The sequence below is a fragment of the Centroberyx affinis genome, unplaced genomic scaffold (assembly GCF_046629955.1).
Source record: "Centroberyx affinis isolate AG114_WGS23_722 - 3 ecotype Tasmania unplaced genomic scaffold, CSIRO-AGI_Caff_v1 ptg004222l_1, whole genome shotgun sequence".
Lineage (NCBI taxonomy): Eukaryota > Metazoa > Chordata > Actinopteri > Beryciformes > Berycidae > Centroberyx > Centroberyx affinis.
The window spans coordinates 30,605-53,218 of NW_027281965.1; the positions used below are offsets into that span (position 1 = coordinate 30,605).

The 22,614-nt window shown below is 41.5% G+C and overlaps 2 protein-coding genes across 2 annotated transcripts; both read left to right on the plus strand.

Annotated features, from left to right (window-relative positions):
• The first annotated feature begins 3,482 nt into the window (after window positions 1-3,482).
• On the plus strand, window positions 3,483-9,734 carry mvb12a (multivesicular body subunit 12A). The gene is made up of 10 exons (XM_071543108.1): window positions 3,483-3,602; window positions 4,672-4,767; window positions 5,662-5,745; window positions 5,982-6,081; window positions 6,221-6,350; window positions 7,085-7,225; window positions 7,748-7,857; window positions 7,950-8,008; window positions 8,183-8,248; window positions 8,505-9,734. Exons 1-10 carry the CDS (start codon window positions 3,483-3,485, stop codon window positions 8,580-8,582), a joined length of 984 nt encoding a protein of 327 aa, XP_071399209.1. The 3' UTR covers window positions 8,583-9,734.
• A 1,238-nt stretch (window positions 9,735-10,972) lies between these two features.
• On the plus strand, window positions 10,973-22,547 carry akap8l (A kinase (PRKA) anchor protein 8-like). Its single transcript, XM_071543107.1, has 13 exons — window positions 10,973-11,087; window positions 11,859-11,897; window positions 12,027-12,240; window positions 16,685-17,294; window positions 17,860-17,974; window positions 18,108-18,157; window positions 18,297-18,327; window positions 18,462-18,579; window positions 18,839-18,980; window positions 19,536-19,641; window positions 19,744-19,874; window positions 20,039-20,134; window positions 21,554-22,547. Exons 1-13 carry the CDS (start codon window positions 11,063-11,065, stop codon window positions 22,025-22,027), a joined length of 2,151 nt encoding a protein of 716 aa, XP_071399208.1. The 5' UTR covers window positions 10,973-11,062; the 3' UTR covers window positions 22,028-22,547.
• Window positions 22,548-22,614: the final 67 nt, after the last annotated feature.

Below are 22,614 nucleotides of genomic sequence, written 5' to 3' on the forward strand. Positions count from 1 at the left end.
CTTATAGGGATTTATACTGTGTCTGTGGTACTACTCAATAGTGAGTTCATGTTTACCGTATCATAGGCTACTTCATGATATTTTTTATTTCCTATAGCATCACTATAATATTCATATAGGATATTATGGTTTATAGTTTTGCTTAGATATATATTATTATAGTATCCTTCTAAAATGTATTGTATACGGTTTGTAAGATCATCTGCATTAAGCCAATCAGACAGGCCACCATGGTAGCCACCCATGTTGTTGTCAATGGTGATGATGATAATCATGTCAGCTTTTGTTTGTAAGATGCTCTGCTTTAAGACAATGAAGTTTTTCTAGACAGGCAGTGGTTCCCAAACTGGGGTTTCCAGAGGGTCCCTATGTGGCAAAATTAAGAATAGTTTAATTTCACCATTATTTCAGTCACCGGACATGTGCACAATGAAAGAATGTAGCCTTTAAGGATGGTTGTATTGAGCATAGATTCACAGTAGGCAGTTATGTAATTCTGGTTCAAGTCATATGTAACAGCAACATCTTCTCAGAAAGGGTTCTTTGGGACAAAATCTTATCGAATGGTGGTTGGTGGTCTAATGCAGATCTATTTGGAGGATTGCTGACATGAAAAAAGTTTGGAAAAACACCTAAAAGAAAGATAAAGAGAACATTTCAAAGGTATCATCTGGCCTCACCTCAGACATGGCTAGAGCATCAGTCTGAGCCCTTTTGTTCCATGTAGATTGAGTCATTCAGCTATCCTCTAATGAGAAAGCTGCTGTTGAAGACAGAGGAGTGACTGAGTCCTCACGCTTTCAGCTAACGACTTAATTAGCTCTGTGTATTGTGTGTGTGTGTGTGTGTATGTGTGAGTGTGAATGTGCGTGTGCGTGTGCGTGTGCGTGTGCGTGTGCGTGTGCGTGTGCGTGTGCGTGTGCGTGTGTGTGTGTTTGAGTGACAGTAGGATAGGGATAAATATACACAAGTAATAACTATTTTTTCGATCTTTATTTTCATTTTTGTATATCATTAGCTTACAGTGTCTGCAACATTTGTGGCATCAGACCATGAAATTCTCCTGACATGCATTGTATATAATTTCCATTAAAAGGTTGTAAATTATGTTTCCACAATGCAGTCTCACATAACAAGAGCAAAGCTACGCACAGTAAGAACTAGAGCATGTCTACTGCTTAGTGAAGGATTGTATGGTTTCTTCCAAAGCCTGAACCCATAAATTGAGAGTTTCAGACAGCTGTACCCAGTCCCCTCATTTGATTGGCAGCTTGGTTGCCATAGCAGGGGGAGAGGGGGTGGGGGGGGGTAGAACGTTGGGACATTAGCCCGCCTCCTTTCAGGATGATTGACGGCTGGTCTGGAAGAGGGGGGAGGGCAGGAGCCGTGGTTTAGAGTTTCATTTACACCCCCACTTACCACCACCTCCTCCATTACCTCACAGATCTGGAGGCTGTGTGTGTGTGTGTGTATGTGTGTGCGTGTGTGCGCATGTGCTTGGTGGATTGAAGAGGGGCCAGGGAATATAGTATCTTTTTTCTTCTCAATTCAGTGTGATTGAGGCCTAATGCTTTTGAGAGCACAGGGAACAGAAACATCCTTAATGTTACCCCACAGATATCTAAAGCCTAGAGTGTGTGTGTGTGTGTGTGTGTGTGTGTGTATACATGTGTTTGTTTGCACACAAGCGTGCTAGTGTTAGTGCATGTGTGGCAATGGCCAGCCTGTCACTCTGATAGAGACAGGAGGCCATCTAATGGAACAGATGAATGAATCCCACGACATCGCAGGAAACAACACAACGGCTGAAACTGCTCTCTCTCTCTCACTCTATCGTTCTCACATTTACAAACTCACACTCACACACACAGCTACATGCACTCTCAACACGCAGACACACATATTGCACAGGCACGAATACACACACACACACAAACACACAGAAACACTGACGCACACACACACACACACACACTCTGGCAATTTGCCCCTTTCTCCCCCTTGGTTGAATCTCAGCAGATTACTGCTGGCTCATTCTCATTAATTGGTCAATCAGCCAATTAAGCTAAATGCCCTGAATAAACACTGATTTCCTTTCTCGCCCAGATGGAACAGTCCACCCGCTCCAACCCCCCTACAGCCACCCCCGTGGTCTGCTCTGCATGTTGCCATGCCAACGGGGACCTGAGCACCTCTGGATGCTCCATCTAAGTGTCTGTAGCTCATCTCTCTGTCTGTCTGCCTCTTTCTCTCTCTCTCTGTTTCACACATATACACACACACACACACACACACACAGATGAAGGTTGATTAAAAAAGAGTGTTTATGTCTACTATGAGTGTGTATTGTCTGGTGCTATCAAAGGCCCAAAGATATGTGATGATATAACAGTGAACTGAACTGTTTATACGGTGCAGGCCTATGTGCAGCTCCAAGCATATTGCAGAGAAAAAAAGATAAACAATCATTAAGAATAACCTTCCTAGATATTTACAGTTTGTCTGGATTATTTGCATTCTATATGTGCTTACTTCCTTCTCAACATAGCAGATGCAAACATCAAAGATCCTTTCACCTGGTGAGGAGAAAGAGGACGTGAGGACACAAGAAATTCAACCTCTCTATATTCGACCCTGCTGGTGTGGAGCCACTGCAGCCTATTGCCTGGTGTCATTGTCATGAAGATTATCTTGTGTCACCAAGGCATTCACATTAAAACAGTACATTAAACCAGATGTGTGTGACCGTGTGTGTGTGTGACCGTGTATGGGTGTGTGTGTGTATTTCCCATTTCCTTGCCAGTTTTCCCCTCTGTCTTTTCCCCTGCCCTCTTTTACCCCACTGCTCTTCCCCTTTCATCTCCCATGTATCTCACATTCCCTCTCCTCCCTGTTATCTCCTTCCGCGCCCCTTGTTCTCTCCGTCACACACCTCTCCCCATCCCGCCTGCCTCCTTTCTCCTTCTGCCTTCTCCCTCGCCCTTTCTCCACCACCCTTCCCCCCCTTTTCCATTATCCTTCTCTCACTCTCTCTCCCACCCTCAATCTCCCCTGCTCTCTCCCTCATTTTCATGTAAATGAGAATCGATCTTTCTCTCAACACTCTAACCCTTCTGTCTATCCCTCCCCCAACACACCTAACGCACCTATGTATGTGCAGCGTTTGATTGTGAAGGAACAAAAATTAAATGCTTATCTCTTCCTATGTTATTTATCTTCAGATCAACGATTGTGATTGGTGTCAGTGTGCATGGAGTCCAAAAATATCATAATATCAAAATTGTAAAATATCATATTTAGAAGTTAATGCACAAACAATGAATAATGAACAAACAATATCTATGGAAGCTATGGAAATTGATAGACACCAGCTAGACTGTATTAGTAAGACTTGTTTTATAATACTGCCATCTTGCGTTCAGGTGAATTGACAATTTATTCTGACGTCGGTAGCGCGTGGCTTGATGGGAGTTGAAGTCAAAATGGAATCAGTACTTCCTGCTTTGACGAGGAAAGCCAAAGACTTTCGGCTGATATCTAAAAAGTTGTTCACCCGCCACAAGATCAAACCTCAAAGTAGTAAAAGTGAATACAGAGGCGGGGTAAGTGTGTATCTTCGTGAATATTTGAGTATATTCGTGAAACACAAGGAATCAAAGTAGTTTTGCACACGTAGCAGCGAAGTTATGTCAATGAGACAGTCGCGTCTATTGTGAGGCAAGCTCAACAACATTTTGTCGTGTGTGAATTGCTTGAGTGACTCTGCTTGTTTATATGGGAAGACCATTCACCAAGAATTCATTTTTATTCTGATTTTTATGGACTAGGCTACGAATCGGGAGCTAACTTCAGCTTCGTGTGCGACTGTCTATAAGAATAAATACATTTGCCCCTGAACGTTTCTCTGCCATAAATTAGAGGCTTGAAGTTCTGTTGATGTTAAATGTATAGCTACTCCATAGTGAATGAGATAGATAGAGAAGGTGGTAAAACGTGTGATAATGCTACTAGAGTTACTAGGGTTGTAAACTGGCTGGTTACCTACTAAAGTTGTTGGTAGATTTGGCAAACTGTCAAGTCACGATTAATCTGCATTTGGCTGGTGTCGATTTCCCTTCCTGATACTATAATAGATTAGAGTTTATTATGAAACCAAAAATTAAAACAAAACAAATCTCGTCTCAATTCAGATTTTACATCAGATGTTTTAGGCTTAGTTTCAGGCTTGGGACAGATAAGATAAGATGCACTTTATTGATCCCCTAGGGGAAATTCGGGTGTCACAGCAGCAATGTACTACAGTACAGTAGCACAACAAAGTACAGGGAAGGTGATCATATAAACAGATATCACCCAGATTGCCCTAGATAACAGGGATAACAAGAATTATTAGACTGAATAGTATATTTACTGCCCGAGGGATAGCATGAATTATTAGATTGGATAGTATTCCACTTTTTAAGTCATCACTGTTCTCATAAAGCCATTAAGTCCCAGAGAAAGCACACACATACACATCAAAAAATGCAAACATGCTATTTTGATTTCTTCAAGGACTAAAAAGTGATAGGATTTTATTTATGTATTTATATTCATATTTAAACCTCTGTCCTCCTCTCCTGCTTTCGTCTACCTTCCTTGCATCTTTCTCCACTCGCTCTTCGTCCTCAGATGTCTTTGATGGAGCGTGGGGGACTTGCTGTCAGACCAGTGACATCATTGGCCTGGACCTCCAACAGCAGCACGTGCCCCAAAGAATGCAGCCTGGTAGGGACAGAGATGTAGATTAAAGGTTTATACCACTGTGTGGTTATGCTCATACACTCTGCACAGGGCCACACATGGGGAGTTATGGGTATCCACAGGGCACAGAAGCAGACTGGCACAAAACAAGTACAGCTTCTGCACAGTCTCATTGTGATAATACAAGAGTATGTATTGTCTTATGATCATAAAAAGATTTCACTATATATCACCGTACATCACTGTATTGCAGCAGTTCTTGTAAAATAATTGCGAGGAAGAACCCTGAAGTAAGTTCTCACATAGTGGGAACTCATGCAAATTTGAATACAAGAGATGATTGTGGGAGTTGTTTGAAAAGTCACAGCTCAGTTGTGCAGGTTCATTGTTAAAGTTAATTTTCACTATGACACAATTTTTACTCTTTGTTAATTAGATACTGCTCATTAGAACAGATATGATTTGTGGAAAATGATCTTCTCAAGTTCTGTAAACTGTGATGGAGTTTGATAGCAACCAGGTTCAGAGGAGCAACCACCGACTAACTGATTTGAATTTCTGATTTGTGGCTGGAAAATTTGATTACCCTTGGTGAATTTAAACATTTTTTTTAAAAGACTTAGAAACACATTGTCTAAATTGTTAGGTTTTTTTTTTACCCCCAATCCCAATTTTCCCCTACTTGATTTGAATTTGTGTTTGACATGATATAGATTTATGTTTCTATTTTGTAAGTTATTTTCTTTGTTTCATTATCTGTAACTTGATGTATGTTTAATTGCTGCTGTCTTGGCGAGGTCTCTGCAAAAGAGATTTTAAATCTCAGTGAGACTTTACCTGGATAATAAAAATAAAAATAATAGGTCATAGGTTATACATCTAACCCCCTTTCCTCTCTGTCTTTCTGTCATTCTGCAGATTAGCATCACAGAGGACGGGGCAGCAGCTAACTTCACACGCAGCTTTGGGATGAAGTCTGGGTATTATCTCTGTTACAGCAAGGTAACAGACAGAGATTAGATCAGGGAGACACTTGAATAATTTAATGATCACTATCCCCTGTGTCTCCGCGTTACCCCAATACATCCTGCATGCCCTAACCCTCTGTTCTCTCCATTTGTCCCTCCTTTATTCCATTTTCCATATTCCATATTCTCTCTCTGTCTCTCTCTCTCTGTCTCTCTCTCTCTCTCTCTCCCTCGTTCTGTCTCGCTCTGTCTCTCTTCCTTCCTCCCCAGGAGTTGTCAGGAGGTATGGTGGTGTCTGATGTTCAGGTCATTTCGGACAAGGATACTATTCCTCACGGTTACTGCTATATAGCGGAGTACCTGGAGCCTAGTAAGTCCATGCACACACACAGATACACACACACATTCCTGGCACTGGATGCAAAATGTAGGGGTCTGTGTGTTATTTTCTTGCTACTGAGTTCATTTTCAGTTCGACCGACCCAGTTTTTCTGTATCTGTGTGTCCAGAGGCCTCTGTGTGGAAGAAGAAGCGTGTGTGTGTACGTGTCGTGCCAGTGGGCAGCGTGGACACAGCTGTGTTGGATATCAAGCTGACAGCCAAAAGCAAAATGATGTTGCAGCACTACACATGTGTGGGGTTAGTAGTAGGGCTGCAACTAACGATTATTTTCATTGTCGATTAATCTTTCGATTATTTTCTCGATTAATCGATTAGTTGTTTGGTCTATAAAATGTCAGAAAATGGTGAAAAATGTGGATCAGTGTTTCCCAAAGCCCAAGATGACGTCCTCAAATGTCTTGTTTTGTCCACAACCCAAAGATATTCAGTTTACTGTCATAGAGGAGTAAAGAAACCAGAAAATATTCACATTTAAGACGCTGGAATCAGAGAATTTTGACTTATTTTTCTTAAAAAAATACTCAAACCGATTAATCGATTATCAAAGTAGTTGGCGATTAATTTAATAGTTGACAACTAATCGATTCATCGATTAATCGTTGCAGCTCTAGTTAGTAGTACCACTCACACTGACGCATGAATACACACACATAAATGTTTAACACAAACTTCATCATCAGAGTATTACATTACTTCTATAACCTCAACACAACATGCCTTAATCTATAGGCTAATTTACATCCTAACTCCTGTTTCCTAAAATCCAACTCATAAGTTTCCAAATTTTGTCCTCACTTTTTCTGATTTTTCTATTCTTGTGGGGACATTTGTCATTTAAACCCCACACAATAGAAAACACACACACAGGTTACTTAATGACAGTTGTGTAAATTTAATTCAACAAAGTATTCAATACTTAATTATTAACAATCTAGTAATTAATGTCTTATTGAATGTGTCATTTTCTCCAGAGACATCCATGGCTATGTGTTGTGGTGCAGAAAGGGCCATTTTTCTGGCCCCATGCCCCAAGCCAAGCCTCGCAGTGTCAGCCTGGACCTCCACAAACTCTCCCTGGAGCAGCCGTCCCCTCCTCTGCCTCTCAGACCCAGGTATTTGTTTTGACAGTTCCACCCAGACACATGTTTAATGCAGAGAAGCCCTAAATTACAGTAATTCACATAAGCAACAGCAAAAAAATTTCCAACAAATCTGAATGATATGGATCAGAACATTGCAAACGTCAAAACCACATATAACAGGATTGCAGTAAACACATTATAAAAGTGGTAACTGCAGTTACAGCAAACACAGATTACAAATACTTTTGAAAAAAATAGGGATTACACACGTTTGTTTGAAGAGAAAAGGACATTAATATTGTGATTATAGATACTAACATAATTCCTCACATCTTGAAATAATGGTGTTTTCACACTTTTTTTTAAGTTGGCAGAAGTTCACCTGAAAATTTTTCTGGGTGTGCACTAATATCAGATGCTGGGCACTGTAATTCAGGACAGGAGCGTCTGAGTATTCCCTCTTAAAAATGCATCCTTTGATCTACAGTATAAGACAGGTTGGTTCCTGGAGACATGTTCCTTACCGTCACCTACCTGTGCTTGTCTTTGCAGCAACCCTCCTCCTCCTCTGCCCTATGGCAAGCTAAGTTACAGGCGTAACAACCTCCAGTCCAAGGACACATTGGACAAAGCTGCCGATAACAGCATCCATGGAATCACAGGTACACCAAGTCTCTCTTTACACACATAATCACTGTTATTGATTTAACTGTCGGCGATCCACTCACCTGTTCCCTACCTTCACTCCCCCTAGCTATAGATGGAGTTCCCTTTACCCTTCACCCAAAGTTTGACATCCAGACGAATGGCACGGTGCGTTTACTGTTTTTAACACTACCAGCAATACTCTAAAGTTGAAAAATTTGCTGTTTTTTTCTACCTCACCCCATCTCTTATTCTATCATTTTCACCCAAAACATCTAATATAAAAATGAACTATACAAATCTATGTGAATTTCTTTCTCTTTGCCTCTCTCTGTCTCTTAGACTCCTCAGCTGAACGCTCAACTAAACAACATTCGTATAAAGTCTCTCCAGGACATTGAAAATGAGGTAGGGGCATGTGTGGCTCTCAGTTCAGCTCTATATTTTGGACTTATTTGAACTCAAAATTGTACTACACATCAAATTTTTATTACATACAAAATATCCTGTAACATCAATTCTTGAAAAAATTGGTGTTTATATCAATTATATCCCCATATGACTTTAAATTTGTATTCTCTTATTCTAATATCCATTAACAGCACTGTGTGTTACGTTGTGTACTGTTCTTTGTACCAACTGTGTTTTAATTTTGCTTTTTCAGTATAGCTACACTTTCGCCGTGGAGGAATCTGCTGCCAAGAGAACCAGGCCATCCATCCCAGCAGGAGGTGCCTCATAAGCTCAGTGACCTTTGCACTTTGCCACAGCAATAACGTCAGACTTGTGCTGCAGTGCTGTCTATAGGGCGTCCTCAGGATGATACCTCATGTCATGGTAGAGATGAAGGATGGTAATGGCTACATTTAGACTTATTATATGAAGTTTTAATAGGCTTTAGATGGCAAGTGGATTTATCATATTGGGGTCATTTGAAAGGTCGTCCTTAGGCACTATACCTTCTCCCTGAGATGATAATCATATATCAAAGCCATTTGGGTGGTTTGGCTATTTTGGGTGCCATTCTGCTTTTTTTCCTTCCATTCCTTTTTTAATATCATTCTAAGTCGATGCTTAAAATTCCCACCTTCAATCATTCCTTGTTTCTGAAGACCAAAAGATAGGTCTGTTTGAATGGGATCATATATGTACTTATATTCTCTTGACTTGTCTATACTGTACGTTTTGGTGAAGAGACTTGTTTGGGTATGCAGCCATTGTAGGAGTATCTGCTGTTTGGGACTATTCATCTGCCGCATTAAGTCCATCTTCTTTGCTTTACATACATGCCTGAGAAACCAGAGATTGCACACATTCAGACTAAACAAAAATATGAATCAAAAATGCATTTGATTTAATAATGAAGATGCATTTAGCTTTGAAGATGTGTACTACTTGCACTGTCCTATCCTAATTATGGAACATTAAGGCCCTGTGTGTTTTGCATTATCTAAAGTGAGAAATGATTAAGGATTTCTTAAATAGTGTTGTAATATTGAGTCAGTGGTATCTTGGATGAACTTATGCTGCAGATGATGTAGAGACAGGACACAGCAGAGACACTACAGCATCAAAATTGAAGGCAGCATTCAATGTATTTCTCATATTAAGAGTACTATCAGAATTGTATAATTCTAAAAATACATTACTAAATGTTTTTGTTCCAAGTGAATGGAGGAGGGTTGTATATTTTGCTCTTTGTGTTAGTCAGACTTACACAGAACATATGGGATAAAGGGGAGAGAATCGTTTTTAAACTCTGGGACAGAGTAAGTATAGGGACCAATTATTTATCTGCGTCAATGTACAATATATAAAGTAATGGTTTGTGGATTGTTTTTTATGGTTTGTATAATGAACCTTTAATGCATGGAAAAAAATAAAAACCTAAAATAAAGACTTAATGTTGTCTATTAATACAGGAGACTAGATTGGATTACTTTAGGTTTATTGCTTTCAGACACTGCACCACCACAAAAAAAAAAAAAACAACCATCCTGCATTTTGGTACATTTGGAAAAGTCAGCCATAGATGTGAGAAAATCAGGTAGGATGTATAGTTTGAGACACACTATTCATGCTGTAATGCCAGCTAGCTAAATAAAAAATCTAGTTGGATGAATACTCATTTTGCTGAGGAACCCTTAAATACTCAATGCTACCAATATACTATATTTGCTTCAAGATCTAATTTGATATTAGCACTTCAATCAAGCACTTGGGGTTATACTCTATAGGGTTGGCACTTGCAAGTCGCTTCCCTCATATCTTTGGCAGAAGGTCCTACCAGAAATGTTTGGAAAACACATGAGATAATGAATGGAGTTTTTGGACAAAGTCAGGTTTCTAGTATTCCTCAGAGGAAAAAAGAAATGCTCATGTTTTTTTTTTTGTTTTCTTGTTTTTTTTTTTTACCTTTTTTATCCAGGAAAAGTTGATTGAGCATGTAGGATTATCATCTTTTATTTATTAATTTTTTGCCGTGCTTCATAGTCACAAAGTTATACGTACACATTCATATGGGAGCTGCCCATACAACAATGATGTCCTGCTGTTGGCCACTGAGCGTCTGGGAGCCAAGTGCCTTGCTCAAATGCATGATGACTATGGTTAAGGGAATGGAGGTCATTTTCATTCATTCTCCTTACGTAAATTTTCTCGAATTTGAATCGGCAACCTTGTAATCACAAGCCCAAATTTAAGCTCTAAGCCACCACCTCCCTATATGAGGCGATAAAGAGAACTGAGCACTGATATATTCACAGGACACAGTAACACCTGGCAGAAAAATCAATCAACTGTGTGTGTATTTTGTAGCCTATATTGCGATGTATGTGTGTGATGTCGGAGATAGGCTACTGTTATTTTAATTAAAGTATGCTATGCCCCAATCCACCTGGACAATTTTCGTATTTATTTACATTTATTTGAAAGGATGTGGTAAGGTTGTGTTGTATATGTTACAGGGAAAATGCATATTAGAAGAATAGATATTCGAATAGAATAGATATTATAAAATTGTATATTATCCTCCCTTGGTAAGTTTCCCCGATTCATACTCCCGCACAGTCGGTGGCGGTAATGCGCCAGGAAGTTGTTTGCCAGCCGCCATTAAACAACAAACGGAAGAAGAAGGCGCAGCAGAAAGACAAGAGAAGCCCCCAGTCGCAGTCGTGCTACCGCAGTGTGAATCGGATCATTGGAACAGCGTACAACGAAACCATGGACGGTCGAGGTTACGGCTCTGGTAAATACAAACCTGGCCGTTCGTCGTCAAAATTAATGTTCTAACCTATATAGGGGTGCAGGTTTTTGTTTTAAACTACAGTGGTTACAATGTAACTCAGTTAACGTTAGCCCGCTAGGCAAATGCTTTGTTGCAGCGTAGCGTCACAGCGGTGGCGTTAGCACTAGTAACATGGTAACATTAGCTTTGTTTAGATTTTTTACCTTGCTAACATCAACTAACGTTAGCTTTAGCCAGTTGCCAGTCGGCTATAATTTGTAACCGATTGGCCGTAGCTAAATAACGCTCCCTGTCTATTGTGCTCAGCAAGCTAACGTTACACAAGCCAAATGTAATGTTAATGATTGCTAACATTAATAGGAAACTAGACCCGCTATATTCAGGTAACATTAACAGTGTTTGTGTGGCTAGCGACTTAACCCTGAAGCCGTTTATTTGCTAACAGGCTAACGTATGTGGGTAGAGTTAGCCCACTCTTGTTAGATTTCTTAGCTAGTTTGCTAAAGTTAGCTAGCTAATCTCGTTAAAATGGAGTCAGTCAGTGTGGCACGAAATTGACTCTTAAAGCTAATAAAATGGCCGCCACACCATCCAACAACTACTAACAAAACTTTATTGTATATATTTGTGTTTGTAATGTATCCTTCTCACCGAACTTGCAAAAAGCAAACTAACAGTCTTATTCGTTACCAGATGTCTTGGCTGGTTAGTTAGCCAAAGTTAGCTAACGTTACTTCAGAGTTCACACCACTCAATTTTCTCTTCTTCTAGGGTACTCCAGTTGGGGAGGCGGTGGGTCAGGCAACAGAGGTGAGGAAAAAAGCCAATACACACTGCACAATGTAATGGCATAAAGATAGACGAAGAATGCAATCTGTGATTTTAAGAAACGACCGACTAGTGGTGATAATAACGTCTTTTCACTCTTCGTCCCACTAGGTTCTGGCAGCTTTGACCTGTATGGAGGAGGTTATAAAGACTCAATGTCGGGGCTCGGGGGCTATGGAGGTGGGCAGATGAAGAGAGGTCTCTCCGGGGGCTCCCTGCTCTCATCCACAGGCACAAATGCAGATGCCGTCATTGCCAAGATTAACCAGCGCCTGGACATGCTCACACAGTTGGAAGGAGGAATGAAAGGGAGCCGTGGTGACAGGTAATGGACAGAGATGTAGAGCTGGCCTAACTTAATTTACCAGCATGTAAAAAATACATTATTATTCCTTTTTAAAGGATAAGTGTGGTTATTTTCAACATGGGCCGTGTTTTCTCATTTGCAGTCACGTTGATCGATTCTAATTAAAATCTCATCCGTTTGCTACCATAGAGTGACTTAACCTCTAAAGGCCAATGAGTTGGCGGGACGCTGCCTCCAATACAATCTACCAAGTAAACTGACAGTCAAGTTTCCTCAAAAGCACACCATAATTTCAGTTTTGACTCTTGAGATGTGTACGATATAGTGGGACATGTCTATATTTTGTATACTGGCTTGGCTATTGCTTCAAACTGGTTCTCCTTTAGCATTCTGCTACTTACCTTTCAGTTTGCTAACCTCAGTCATTTTTAACCACTGTCTGAGAATTTGTTTGGGATTATTATTGATTGTATATTAGGACAGAAGTTACTTGCTGCTCTTCCCATTAACCATAGGTGGGTGGGGTTTTTACACTACTTGGTGGAAACGGGGTGCAGTAACACCATTTAGCCAGTAGATGGCAAGCCTTCATCAGTGCTTCAACCCCAGTGTTAAGCTTTGCCCCCTTGGTCTGCACTCTATGCCCTTCTACTTGAGAGCAGAACTTCTAGTGTGATTCTGTTGGATAGTGCCATATAGTGGCAAGTGAAAATTTCATGATCACCAATGAAATCAAGCCCTATCAAATCTATTTGTTGTGGGTGCTGATTTTTTGGTGGTTCTTTGGGTCCTGATCTGCCTATAGGAGGGTCGGCTATGGTGGATATATATATTTATTTTGTCGATCAAATCTGAGGATGCAACACAGTCTTTAACTTGCTCCTCAACCGACTGTGGATGCCGCCCTAATGGAATAGATTAGTACATCATTAAGAAGTTGTGAATGGGTGTGTATATCTTTGGAGCAACATGCAGTGTTTTTTTTGATAGGAATATTCATTCAGCATCAAAACAACAAACTCTGTGTCATAAGATTTTTGGCACATTGAAGGGAATCTTTGGATCTGCTTTTGTGGACTATTGGTCAATTCGGTGGGCTGTCGCCATCCACTGAAGCAATATTATTTCCATTGCGGTTCATAGTGGCAGAGAATTTGGACTTGGTCTGCTTACAGAGCCATACCCACAGAGCCTACATGTACCAGTTTACATTGCACGTTAGCTTTGACACCTGCCCCATGCCTGGCCCCCAACTACCTGGCTTGCAGAGGTGGGTGTGACTACCTTGTGTTTTGTAGGATGTCTCACTTGTGTCCGCTTCACAACAAGCAGTACAGTTTTCACATGCAGTGGATATTACAAGTTTACGGAGTACACACTGTTATTTAATATTTACGGATATTTTTATATATATGGATTGTTGGTAAACATGTGATCTTTGTGGATCATGCCTGGATGCCAGGATACATGGAAGGAGAAAAGGAGTGAGTTTTCGCTGTTTTCCAGAAAAAGATAATGAACTATGTAAGCAGTGGCTCAGAGCAATCAAGCACCATATAAAGGTTCCTCGGCTATATTCCAAAACCTGTGAGAGTGAAGGGTTGCGCACAATACTTTGCAGGTTAAGAGGCGACTTCTGAATGACAGAAACGTTTCAGTTGTACGGGTGAATTTGAGCCACCAAGCAGCAGCCGTTTGGAAACTGCTTCAAAATGAAGTGCCTGGTAAGTGTTTTTGTATAGAAGTCTTTGGCACGCTAGTAATGGCACATAAAAAATCAAAGCCATCTAGCGTCCCTTTGGGGCTACTAGTTGGCATTGAGCGATCACTGTAATGGCAAAATGGATGAGATTTGGGTTGGTATGGTTGGGTAATATAAGGCCCAAGTGGGGAAATGACCAGAATTATCCTTCAACCGAGTAGCTGTCTGCTCATGCACACAGTATGGACAACTGACCATGCAGTTTAAAGTGCACATTTGCTTCCTTTTACCCCTTCATTTTATGGCCCCTCTGTATCTTCAGTACTCAATTTGGTCCTGAATGTTCACACACCCCAGCTAATTTTTGTCCCCCACCAAAGGGGGGACTATGGACCGGTCTCCGTCCGTTAGTTTGTTCGTTCGTTAGTTAGTCACACTGTAACATTGATTTTGTGCCGCTAGGGGGTGGCACTGACAATGAATGGGGACTCAGTGGTAAAGCAGGTCATACAGTTAAAGTTATTATACAATGTGGGGGACAATGAATGGGGACTCAGTGGTAAAGCAATACAGTAAAGTTATCATAGGTAACATAATAGTCTACACACGCTACACACTTGGAGACATCAGACTGGGTTGATGTGTTGAAGTGAGAGTCAATGGAGAATTTTTGGGCAAAAGACGCTGTAGTTATTGTGCAGTTGTTAGACTGTTGTACTGTTATTGCACTCATCACTGCACTACCAGTGTTGACTACTTATATCATATTACCACTTTCCTACTGTGCAATACAATATCTCACTTATCATTTAGCATTTATATTATTCATAGCACTCACGCGCCTGGTGTTGTATGTTATATTGTATTATAAATTGTATTGTAGAGTACATTGTGTAATGTACGGATTGTATTTATTGTGTATTGTAGTTCTTATATTTTGTACTGTATTGAGTAAAAACGGGACAATTACAGTTACTACATTTCAAGATATAACTTGTAAGCCTAATTCTGAGGAGAGTAGGCAACAGAAATATATGGTCAATCTGTCCTTTCATTGTCCCATACGAAAATGCTTATACAATTTCACTCATATTTCAAGTACACTCAGCAATCACTGACTGACCCAAGGGTCGAACTACATCACTGGTGGGGGACAACATGTTTTCTCTATGTTTGTTTGGATAAAGGTATGGATTCACCAGAGGCTGTTTGTAAAAGGTGTTGCTAAAGATGGAAGATGGCACATATTAACATTGGAACATTTGCAGGCAGGTTTTTGCATTGACTAACATAATGGCTCAGTGGTTAGAACTGCTGTGAGCACTGTCCCCTCACAGCAAGAAGGTCCTTGGTTTAAACATTGGCCCTGGTCCTCTCTATGTGGAGTTTGCATAGGTTTCCTTCCGCAGTCCAAAGACATGCAGGTCAGTTGAACTAAAGACTTAAAATTGCTCACAGGTGTTAAGTTGTGAATTACCCATAGTTTACACGTATGCAAACGTTGGCCTAAAGAAGGTGCAAGTTGCACACAAGCAAGAAGCCGCAGGGTGCAGTTGAATGGCTCAGAATCTGACCAATCTTTGAGTGCTCTCAATTTGCTATGTCCTCATGTTTTGTTTGACTGTTTTTTTTCCAGTGCAGTGATTTTAATTCAGTCAGAAAAGGTTGCTGTGGATTTCTGTTTTTTTTTTCTTTTTGTTTGTTTTTAGTTTTTGAAGGTTCATGTAATGTGTTATAACTACTACTAGTGCCCCTTTCTTTGTCTATGCTTAGCCAATTCTCAGTAGGTTGAGGGGGCGTGGCCCTGCCGATTATGATTAGCACCACCCGTGCTATGAATGTTTTTTTTTATTTAGTGGTGTTCCCCTCCAAGCCACAGATATCATGTGAAAATGCATGGCCCCTTGTTGAAGGTAGAATTAGAGGCCAGCCTCTCTTTGTCTAACAAATCAACATCCTCCCATATGAAGCCACTCCCTGTTTACCTAGCGCTCTTTCAACATTGCCTTTTGTCTTGACTTTTTATTTTAGTTTTACACACATTTTGTTTTAGTCATCCTCCACGTGACCTAACCCTATGTCCTGGCTTTAGGTTACACAAGAGCGATGAGTTTACAGGTGTTGGCATGGCATTACTGTGTCAAGCTGAATTGGTTTATTGAAGGCCACCTGCTGTATAAGAAATCACTCCCTTACCCCTGAAAAGAAGCTTGATTTGAAGCACCCCCTCTCTTGAGTATCGAAGTATAATCCAATCACTTCCCAAGTATTTCACCTTGTGCATCTGTCTTAGGACATCACTGGTTCTAATGGACAATGCTCTTGTCTGTTTCTCTGTGTGACCAACAGCTCTCCCCATTTCCCTCTGTCTCATCTTGCCACGGTTTGAAAACCTATCTCGACTAAGGAAGGGGGGTAAAAAATGCATTTCCCCTAACCTGCAGGGTACTATTCACCCTTTGACCTCAACAGAGAGATGTGGTTGGATGAGTTTCTGTAAACTTAATGTTCAGAGAAAAACATTACTGTGCTATGAAAGACCACATCCAGACTGTTAACTTGTTTTGGATCGTCAGTTTATCTTGCCTACATGGTTCATCATGAAATAAAGCTGGGAGTGACAAATACAGAAAGGGAGAGAGAAAGCGAGACCATGGAGGAGAAGGAAGAGCAGGTGGAGAAATCCAAACCTGACTGCCTCCCTCACTCTCTGCTCTTCTCTATCACCCCTCTCCCTCCCTCCCTCCCTCCCTCCCGCAGGTTTGACCAGTACGAGTCATTCGACTCGCGCCCTTCCTCTCTCACCTCTTCCCGAGATCTCTACAGATCTGGCGGCGGCGGTGGTAGCTATGGTTATGGTGATGGCCGGGGGGACAACATGCTGTTGGGTCAGCGCGGAGGCTCAGGCTTCGGAGGGGGAATTGGGCTAGGGGGAGGAGGAGGCTTCGACAGCCACTCCTCGTCCTACGGAGTCGCTAAGATGCGACAGAATATGAGGGAATCCTTCACCAGTGGCCAGGGAGGAGGTTCAGGAGGTGGAGGATGGGCCGGAACAGGCCGCCGCTCCCCCAGAAGGGGTGGAATTGCCGGGGGTCGAGGAGCTGGAGGAGGGTTTGGAAGCCGCAGGTCTGACCCCACTCCATTAGGAGGAGGTGGGCGGGGAGGTGGTAGTGGTGGCCACTCCCACCGTGGCCACTCCCCAGGAGGTGGTAGAGGCAAGCTCCCATCCCTCCTGTCCAACCGCATGTACCCTGAGAGTGGGGGTTTCCATCAGGGTTCCACCCAAGGGCCTCACGACTTCCCTGGGAGGCATTTTGGAGGGGGCCCACGGGCCGGCCGCCAGCGAGGCCGCAAGAGACCCCTCAACAAAGTAAGTACCTCCAGCCAAACTAGAAAGCCTCCCCCAACACTGGGCACAAGTAAAGACCATTTTAATTGCCTCCTTTTTGTACCTTCAGCCAACTAGCAAGCCAATCTTAAATGCTAGTATCGATATGTGTCATCTAAAGCAACTTGTCCCACATAATCCCAAATTTGACACATCGCTGCCCACCCATCTGCCCAGCCCTTGTTCAATGTGGTCAGAAATGCCCCAGGGAGCTAAACTGCCCTCTTTCTACAAAAAGTGCCCAGTCACCACCCCGCCCCATCATTTGTCCACTTCACATATGGGGGTGTTTTACGATTTCACTTTTTGGATTTTATTTTGATTTTTGTTTTCTTTTCCCCAGCCCTGGACACTCTTAGGATAAGGCTAATGTTAGTGATAAGGGAATGCCCATAGAGGGGAGACAGACATTTAAAGTGTGCCAAATTGCCATTGACAAGAGTTTAGCCTAGAATCCATTCATGTCTCCAAGATGAGCACTCGTTGTATTGTCCGTTGTTTGTGTCCATATGTTTTTGTGAGTTCGAATTGATTGTGTTGACCCTAGCAGGTGAAGCCGCAGCGTGATGGCCAGAAGAAGAGAAAGCAAACACTGACTGCAGCTGATGAACCAGAGTCCAAGATGAATAAGAAAGAGATTGCAGGGACAGAATCTGTCCAAGGTACTTACTGAAACGCACAATAAATCTATACTAGAGATAAACTGCCCTATTACACTACACACAACATTTCTTTGTCTGACTTGTTTTTGGCTGGCTTGGTAATGGTTGATGTTAACCTGCTGTTTCTCCATAGAGCCAGCAGAGAAAAATGGTGACGGCAACGAACCAAAGACTGCTGCTACTGTGAGTAGATCATGTTTATACAAGGCTCAGTGTTGGCAATAACTCTACTGGTTCTCTTTTGATGATCTCGACTCTAACAACTGAGTATTCCATGTATTTATGTTTATAAATAAGCGGGTGCTTTTTCTCTTCTCCACAGAAGACGAAACCTGAACCAGATGGGGAGAAAGGTAAGCTTCACCTGCTGTTGCTCCTCATTCTAATTGTCTCCCTGACTTGTGCTATGCTCTTGCTGTCTACATCAACTACACTCCTTATGCGATCTCTTGGCATACCTATCTTCTACTCTTCTTTTCCACCTTAGCTCCACCCATACAGGAGGACAACTCTCAGGCGAAGAAGAAGCAACAGGGCAAACCAAGCCCAACCCAAGCCCAGGACAAGCACCCCAAACTGAGAAAGAGGAGGGGCTTCCTGGAAAGGTGAGGAGGCAAACTAAAGACCTGGGGGTCAGGATTACATGCCACATCACCCTACTTCATCTCTTTCTTGCCTCATTTTCCTTTCTCATCTTTCCTCTTCCTGGAGAGATCAATTCTTGGCCTTTCTTACCTATCCTTCTCTCTAGTTTTCATTTGCCCCCTTTTTTCCCTTTCCTGTTTGTCTGCCATTCTGTCCACCCCCTGTCTGATCGTGTTAAATTCATGAATGAGGCAATGATGAAATGTTCCTGTTTTGCAGGGTGATGTTTGCGTGCTCTGTGTGTAAGTTCCGCTCATTCTACAAGGAAGACATGGCCCTTCATCTTGAGAGTCGCTTCCACAAGGACCACTTCAAGTTCCTGTCCAGCCAGCTGTCCAAGCCCACCACAGACTTCCTACAGGTGAGACTTAAACGCACACAAGACTTGACAGATGCGCTCACATGGTTTTAAGTTTCTGTCACTGACAGATTTCCATCGTTTCGATTCCAGAGCTGTAAAATAAAAACAATCTATTACACTATTATGCATTAAAAATTTTTATCTTAACTGAGTGTCCTATAAGCTATCCTCTTGTCCCACATATGCATCTAACATGACTTCCATTTGGTGCTGGCTGTGTCAAGTGGCTGTTAAGTTAAGCCCTGCTAGAACAGAATAATAGATAATCCATTTTATTTCCAAGATTGAAAAGACGACTTGAGGTGCTCAAACCTGCAATAGAACACATGTACAAAGGGAGCTTTTTTCTCTACTGTCCATGGTTATTTTATGTAGAAGCGGATGTTAATTTGGCCAGACAAAGTTTCTGTCATGAGAGATGTTTATTTTTTGCTTCAATTCCTGAGCATACACTAGGGCTGAGAGAGACTGATGTATATGCACATTTTTACATGACGAACAATCTACTACACAGAAACACCACAAATTTGAAGATTGTATGTTTGTGTTTTCTAGGAGTACTTAATGAACAAGTGTAAGAAGACTGAGCAGAGGATTACTCAGCTGGAAAACCACAGTGCTTCCATCTGCCAGGTGTACAAGGAACAGGACCTCACCAGAGGTAAAAGCAGCAGCTGTGTGTATCTGTGAGAGAGCGAGAGAGAGAAAATGGGCAAGTGTTTCTTATTGAAAATATTCTCATCTTTCTTCCACTCTCCTGTAGAGCTCGGTATGGAACACTTCATGAGGAAAGTGGAGGCGGCCCACTGCGCAGCATGTGACCTCTTCATTCCCATGCAACACCACCTGATTCAGAAACACATTAAATCTTCTGACCACAACTACAACCGCAAGGTACGGGACATCAGCCCTCATGCTGGAGTAAAGAATTGGAGTCATTCAGTTGACTGTATCTAAACCCAAAGCTCTGAATCTCATCTAGGTTGTGTTTGTTCTTGTTGAGGTTGTTTTGCCCTCTATCCTGTGTATGACTTTTGTCTGTCCTTCTGTGATCCAAGGGTATGATGGAACAGTCCAAGAGGGCCAGCCTGTCGGTCGCTCGTAGCATCCTTAACCACAAACTCATTGGCAAGAAGCTGGAGAGCTACCTCAAGGTAAATACACAGTGGCATGCACCCACCTCTCAGTATATACTGTGCTGCACAGATTTCAAAGTGTCTGTACATTGTAACTGGCATGGGCTGGTATCGAATATCCATGGTGTGATTATTTCTGTCTCTAAAATGCACTTACAAGCTATTATTATTGGTGCTAAAATGTAGTAGTAACAGATTTTTTTTCTTAAACATGGAAGATTCAATGTTCTGTTTTTAAATCTTGTTCAAATTGACCACCTCCTTCCGGCACAAATATGCTGTTTGGCTTTTTTTTTGTGCAGTTTCAATGATGCGTATTAACACCTGACAACAGTACTGTGCTGCAGTGCATTCATGCAGTCCTTTGGAAAAGTTGATAGCCACAGCAATAGAAATTGACAGTAGTGTTGTTGTTTTTTTTTTTGTTTTTTTTTAACCACAGTATTGGTGAAACTGGTGTACATCTCTCACTAGTTTCATGACATGAAAATTTTAATTTTTTCTGAAAATATGCAACCAAAAAAAAGGTTGAACAACATAACTTAAAATAATGATAAATCCCATAAAATAATAAATTCCTTAAAACTTAATACTATAATGCTAATAATTGTTGCTTTGGGGTTAAGTTTTTTTCCTATTAAAAGGCAATTTATAGTACTACTGTGAATAAGAGGAACTGAAACTACCAAAGGCGTTTCCCTGTGGGACATACAGTATTTTGCCAGTGTAACTTCATACTTTCAAATGCCAGCACCAAAACCTCATTGGCCTTCAGAATGGAGCACAGCATTATCTAAAGTCACGTGTGGCATGACTTTCTTTCATAATTTATTTGACAAATTTCAACCAAAAAACAGAGTACTGAATACAACATGCAACACGTTTAATCAGTTAAAGCAGATCCATGTTTCCATTGCTTGTTTCTTTGGATCAGCTAGCTGAAAGATGAGCATTTGTGCACGGAAATGAACTGTGCGCTATCCAAGCAGTCAAAATCAGAGGTCCTGGAATGGTGATGGCACAGTACCCGGTATCATGGTTTGAATTTTAAACTGAAATGATGACATTCAAAACCAAAACTGAACAAAGGTATTAAAAACGAAAGTGTTGCACCTTAGGACACCTTTGACGATTTGTCTGACAATATGTTCGTCACTACAGATCACAGACTACCTAAGATGTCTGGTCCATAGTTTTCTGGTTAAATATTGGCTAAAACTTTTTGCTAATTATTTGATTTACATTTTTCATGTTTTTTGAGTGTGATACCTTTTCATAAATTTGAAGATGGACAATATGTCATGTATTGTGATAGAGGTACTGTTCCTGAAAATGTAGGTATGTAGGGAGCAGAGGCATAAGTTGTAGTACCAGTACACTGGGCAGCACAATCCCCGCACAGAACAAACCTTGTTCTATTTCCTCTTCCTTTGGCAGGGCGAGAACCCTTTTACTGGTAGCCAAGACGACCAGGATCCCGAGGACTCCATGGTGATGGATGTGTCAGAGATGGAGTTAACCAATGACAACCAGACAGAGGTGGAGCCTACCAAGGATGAGCCAGAGCTCGAGGGAGTGACAGCCCAAGAGGCGGTTGAGGGCGAAGGGGCCGAGGAGGAAAAGATGGAGGAGGAGCAAGGAATGGAGGCAGAGGAGGAGCATGAGGAGGAGCACGAGGAGGAGCACGAGGAGGAGCACGAGGAGGAGCACGAGGAGGAGCACGAGGAGGAGCAGGGGGTGCAGGAGGTGCAGGAGGAGGAGGAAGGTTTTGAGGTTGGAGAAGAGGAGGAATATGTGGTGGATGATGAGATTGGCGAAGAGGGAGTACAAGGTGAGGTGGAAGATGAGGAGGAGGATGAAGGAATAGAGGCAACAGTGGTGGAGGAGGAAGACAAGAATGATGATGAATGACTTTTTTTACCTTCTGTGTGACTTCTTGACCTTTAAAATCTGTCTGGACCAGTCGACGCCTCCCACAGTCCCACTCGACTCATTCTCTTTCCAGCCACATTCATTTAATATACATACATGCCCTAATCCCCAGGTTTCTCACACTCTAATAAGCCTGAACGTCTATACTTTAATTTTTGTTCATAGACTTTTTTTATTGTGCCTTTTGTTCAAATTCTTTTTATTTAGATTCATTTGTTTAGAATTGTTTAAGATGATATCAACATTATTGTAAAGTGGTGAGAAATTATCTACTTTTTTCCCTCTTCACAGAGTTACACGATGCCGTACCTTTCTGTCCTTCACCTATAGTTGGTGATGAATGACTGATTTCCCCCAACCTCATGTTAAATCTAGAACAGGGTGAGCTTTTGCTTCTACAGCTGGGGTGAGAAAGATCATTGAGAGGAATATGTGTGTAGAATAGGTATCTTTATCATTTAACAGAAAGACAGTTTTGTTTTGCTCTGCAAAATAAAAAATAAACTTGTTGAATAAATGATTGTTTCACTCGGTATTTTCTATTGAAGATTTTGACTCTCCTGCCA

Coding starts and splice junctions, on each gene's coding strand:
- mvb12a (XM_071543108.1), top strand. CDS start 3,483: ATGGAATCAGTACTTCCTGCTTTGACGAGGAAAGCCAAAGACTTTCGG. Junction 4,768..5,661: donor GCCCCAAAGAATGCAGCCTG/GTAGGGACAGAG, acceptor GTCATTCTGCAG/ATTAGCATCACAGAGGACGG. Junction 6,082..6,220: donor AGCGGAGTACCTGGAGCCTA/GTAAGTCCATGC, acceptor CTGTGTGTCCAG/AGGCCTCTGTGTGGAAGAAG.
- akap8l (XM_071543107.1), top strand. CDS start 11,063: ATGGACGGTCGAGGTTACGGCTCTG. Junction 17,975..18,107: donor AGGGACAGAATCTGTCCAAG/GTACTTACTGAA, acceptor GTTTCTCCATAG/AGCCAGCAGAGAAAAATGGT. Junction 18,981..19,535: donor CCACCACAGACTTCCTACAG/GTGAGACTTAAA, acceptor TGTGTTTTCTAG/GAGTACTTAATGAACAAGTG.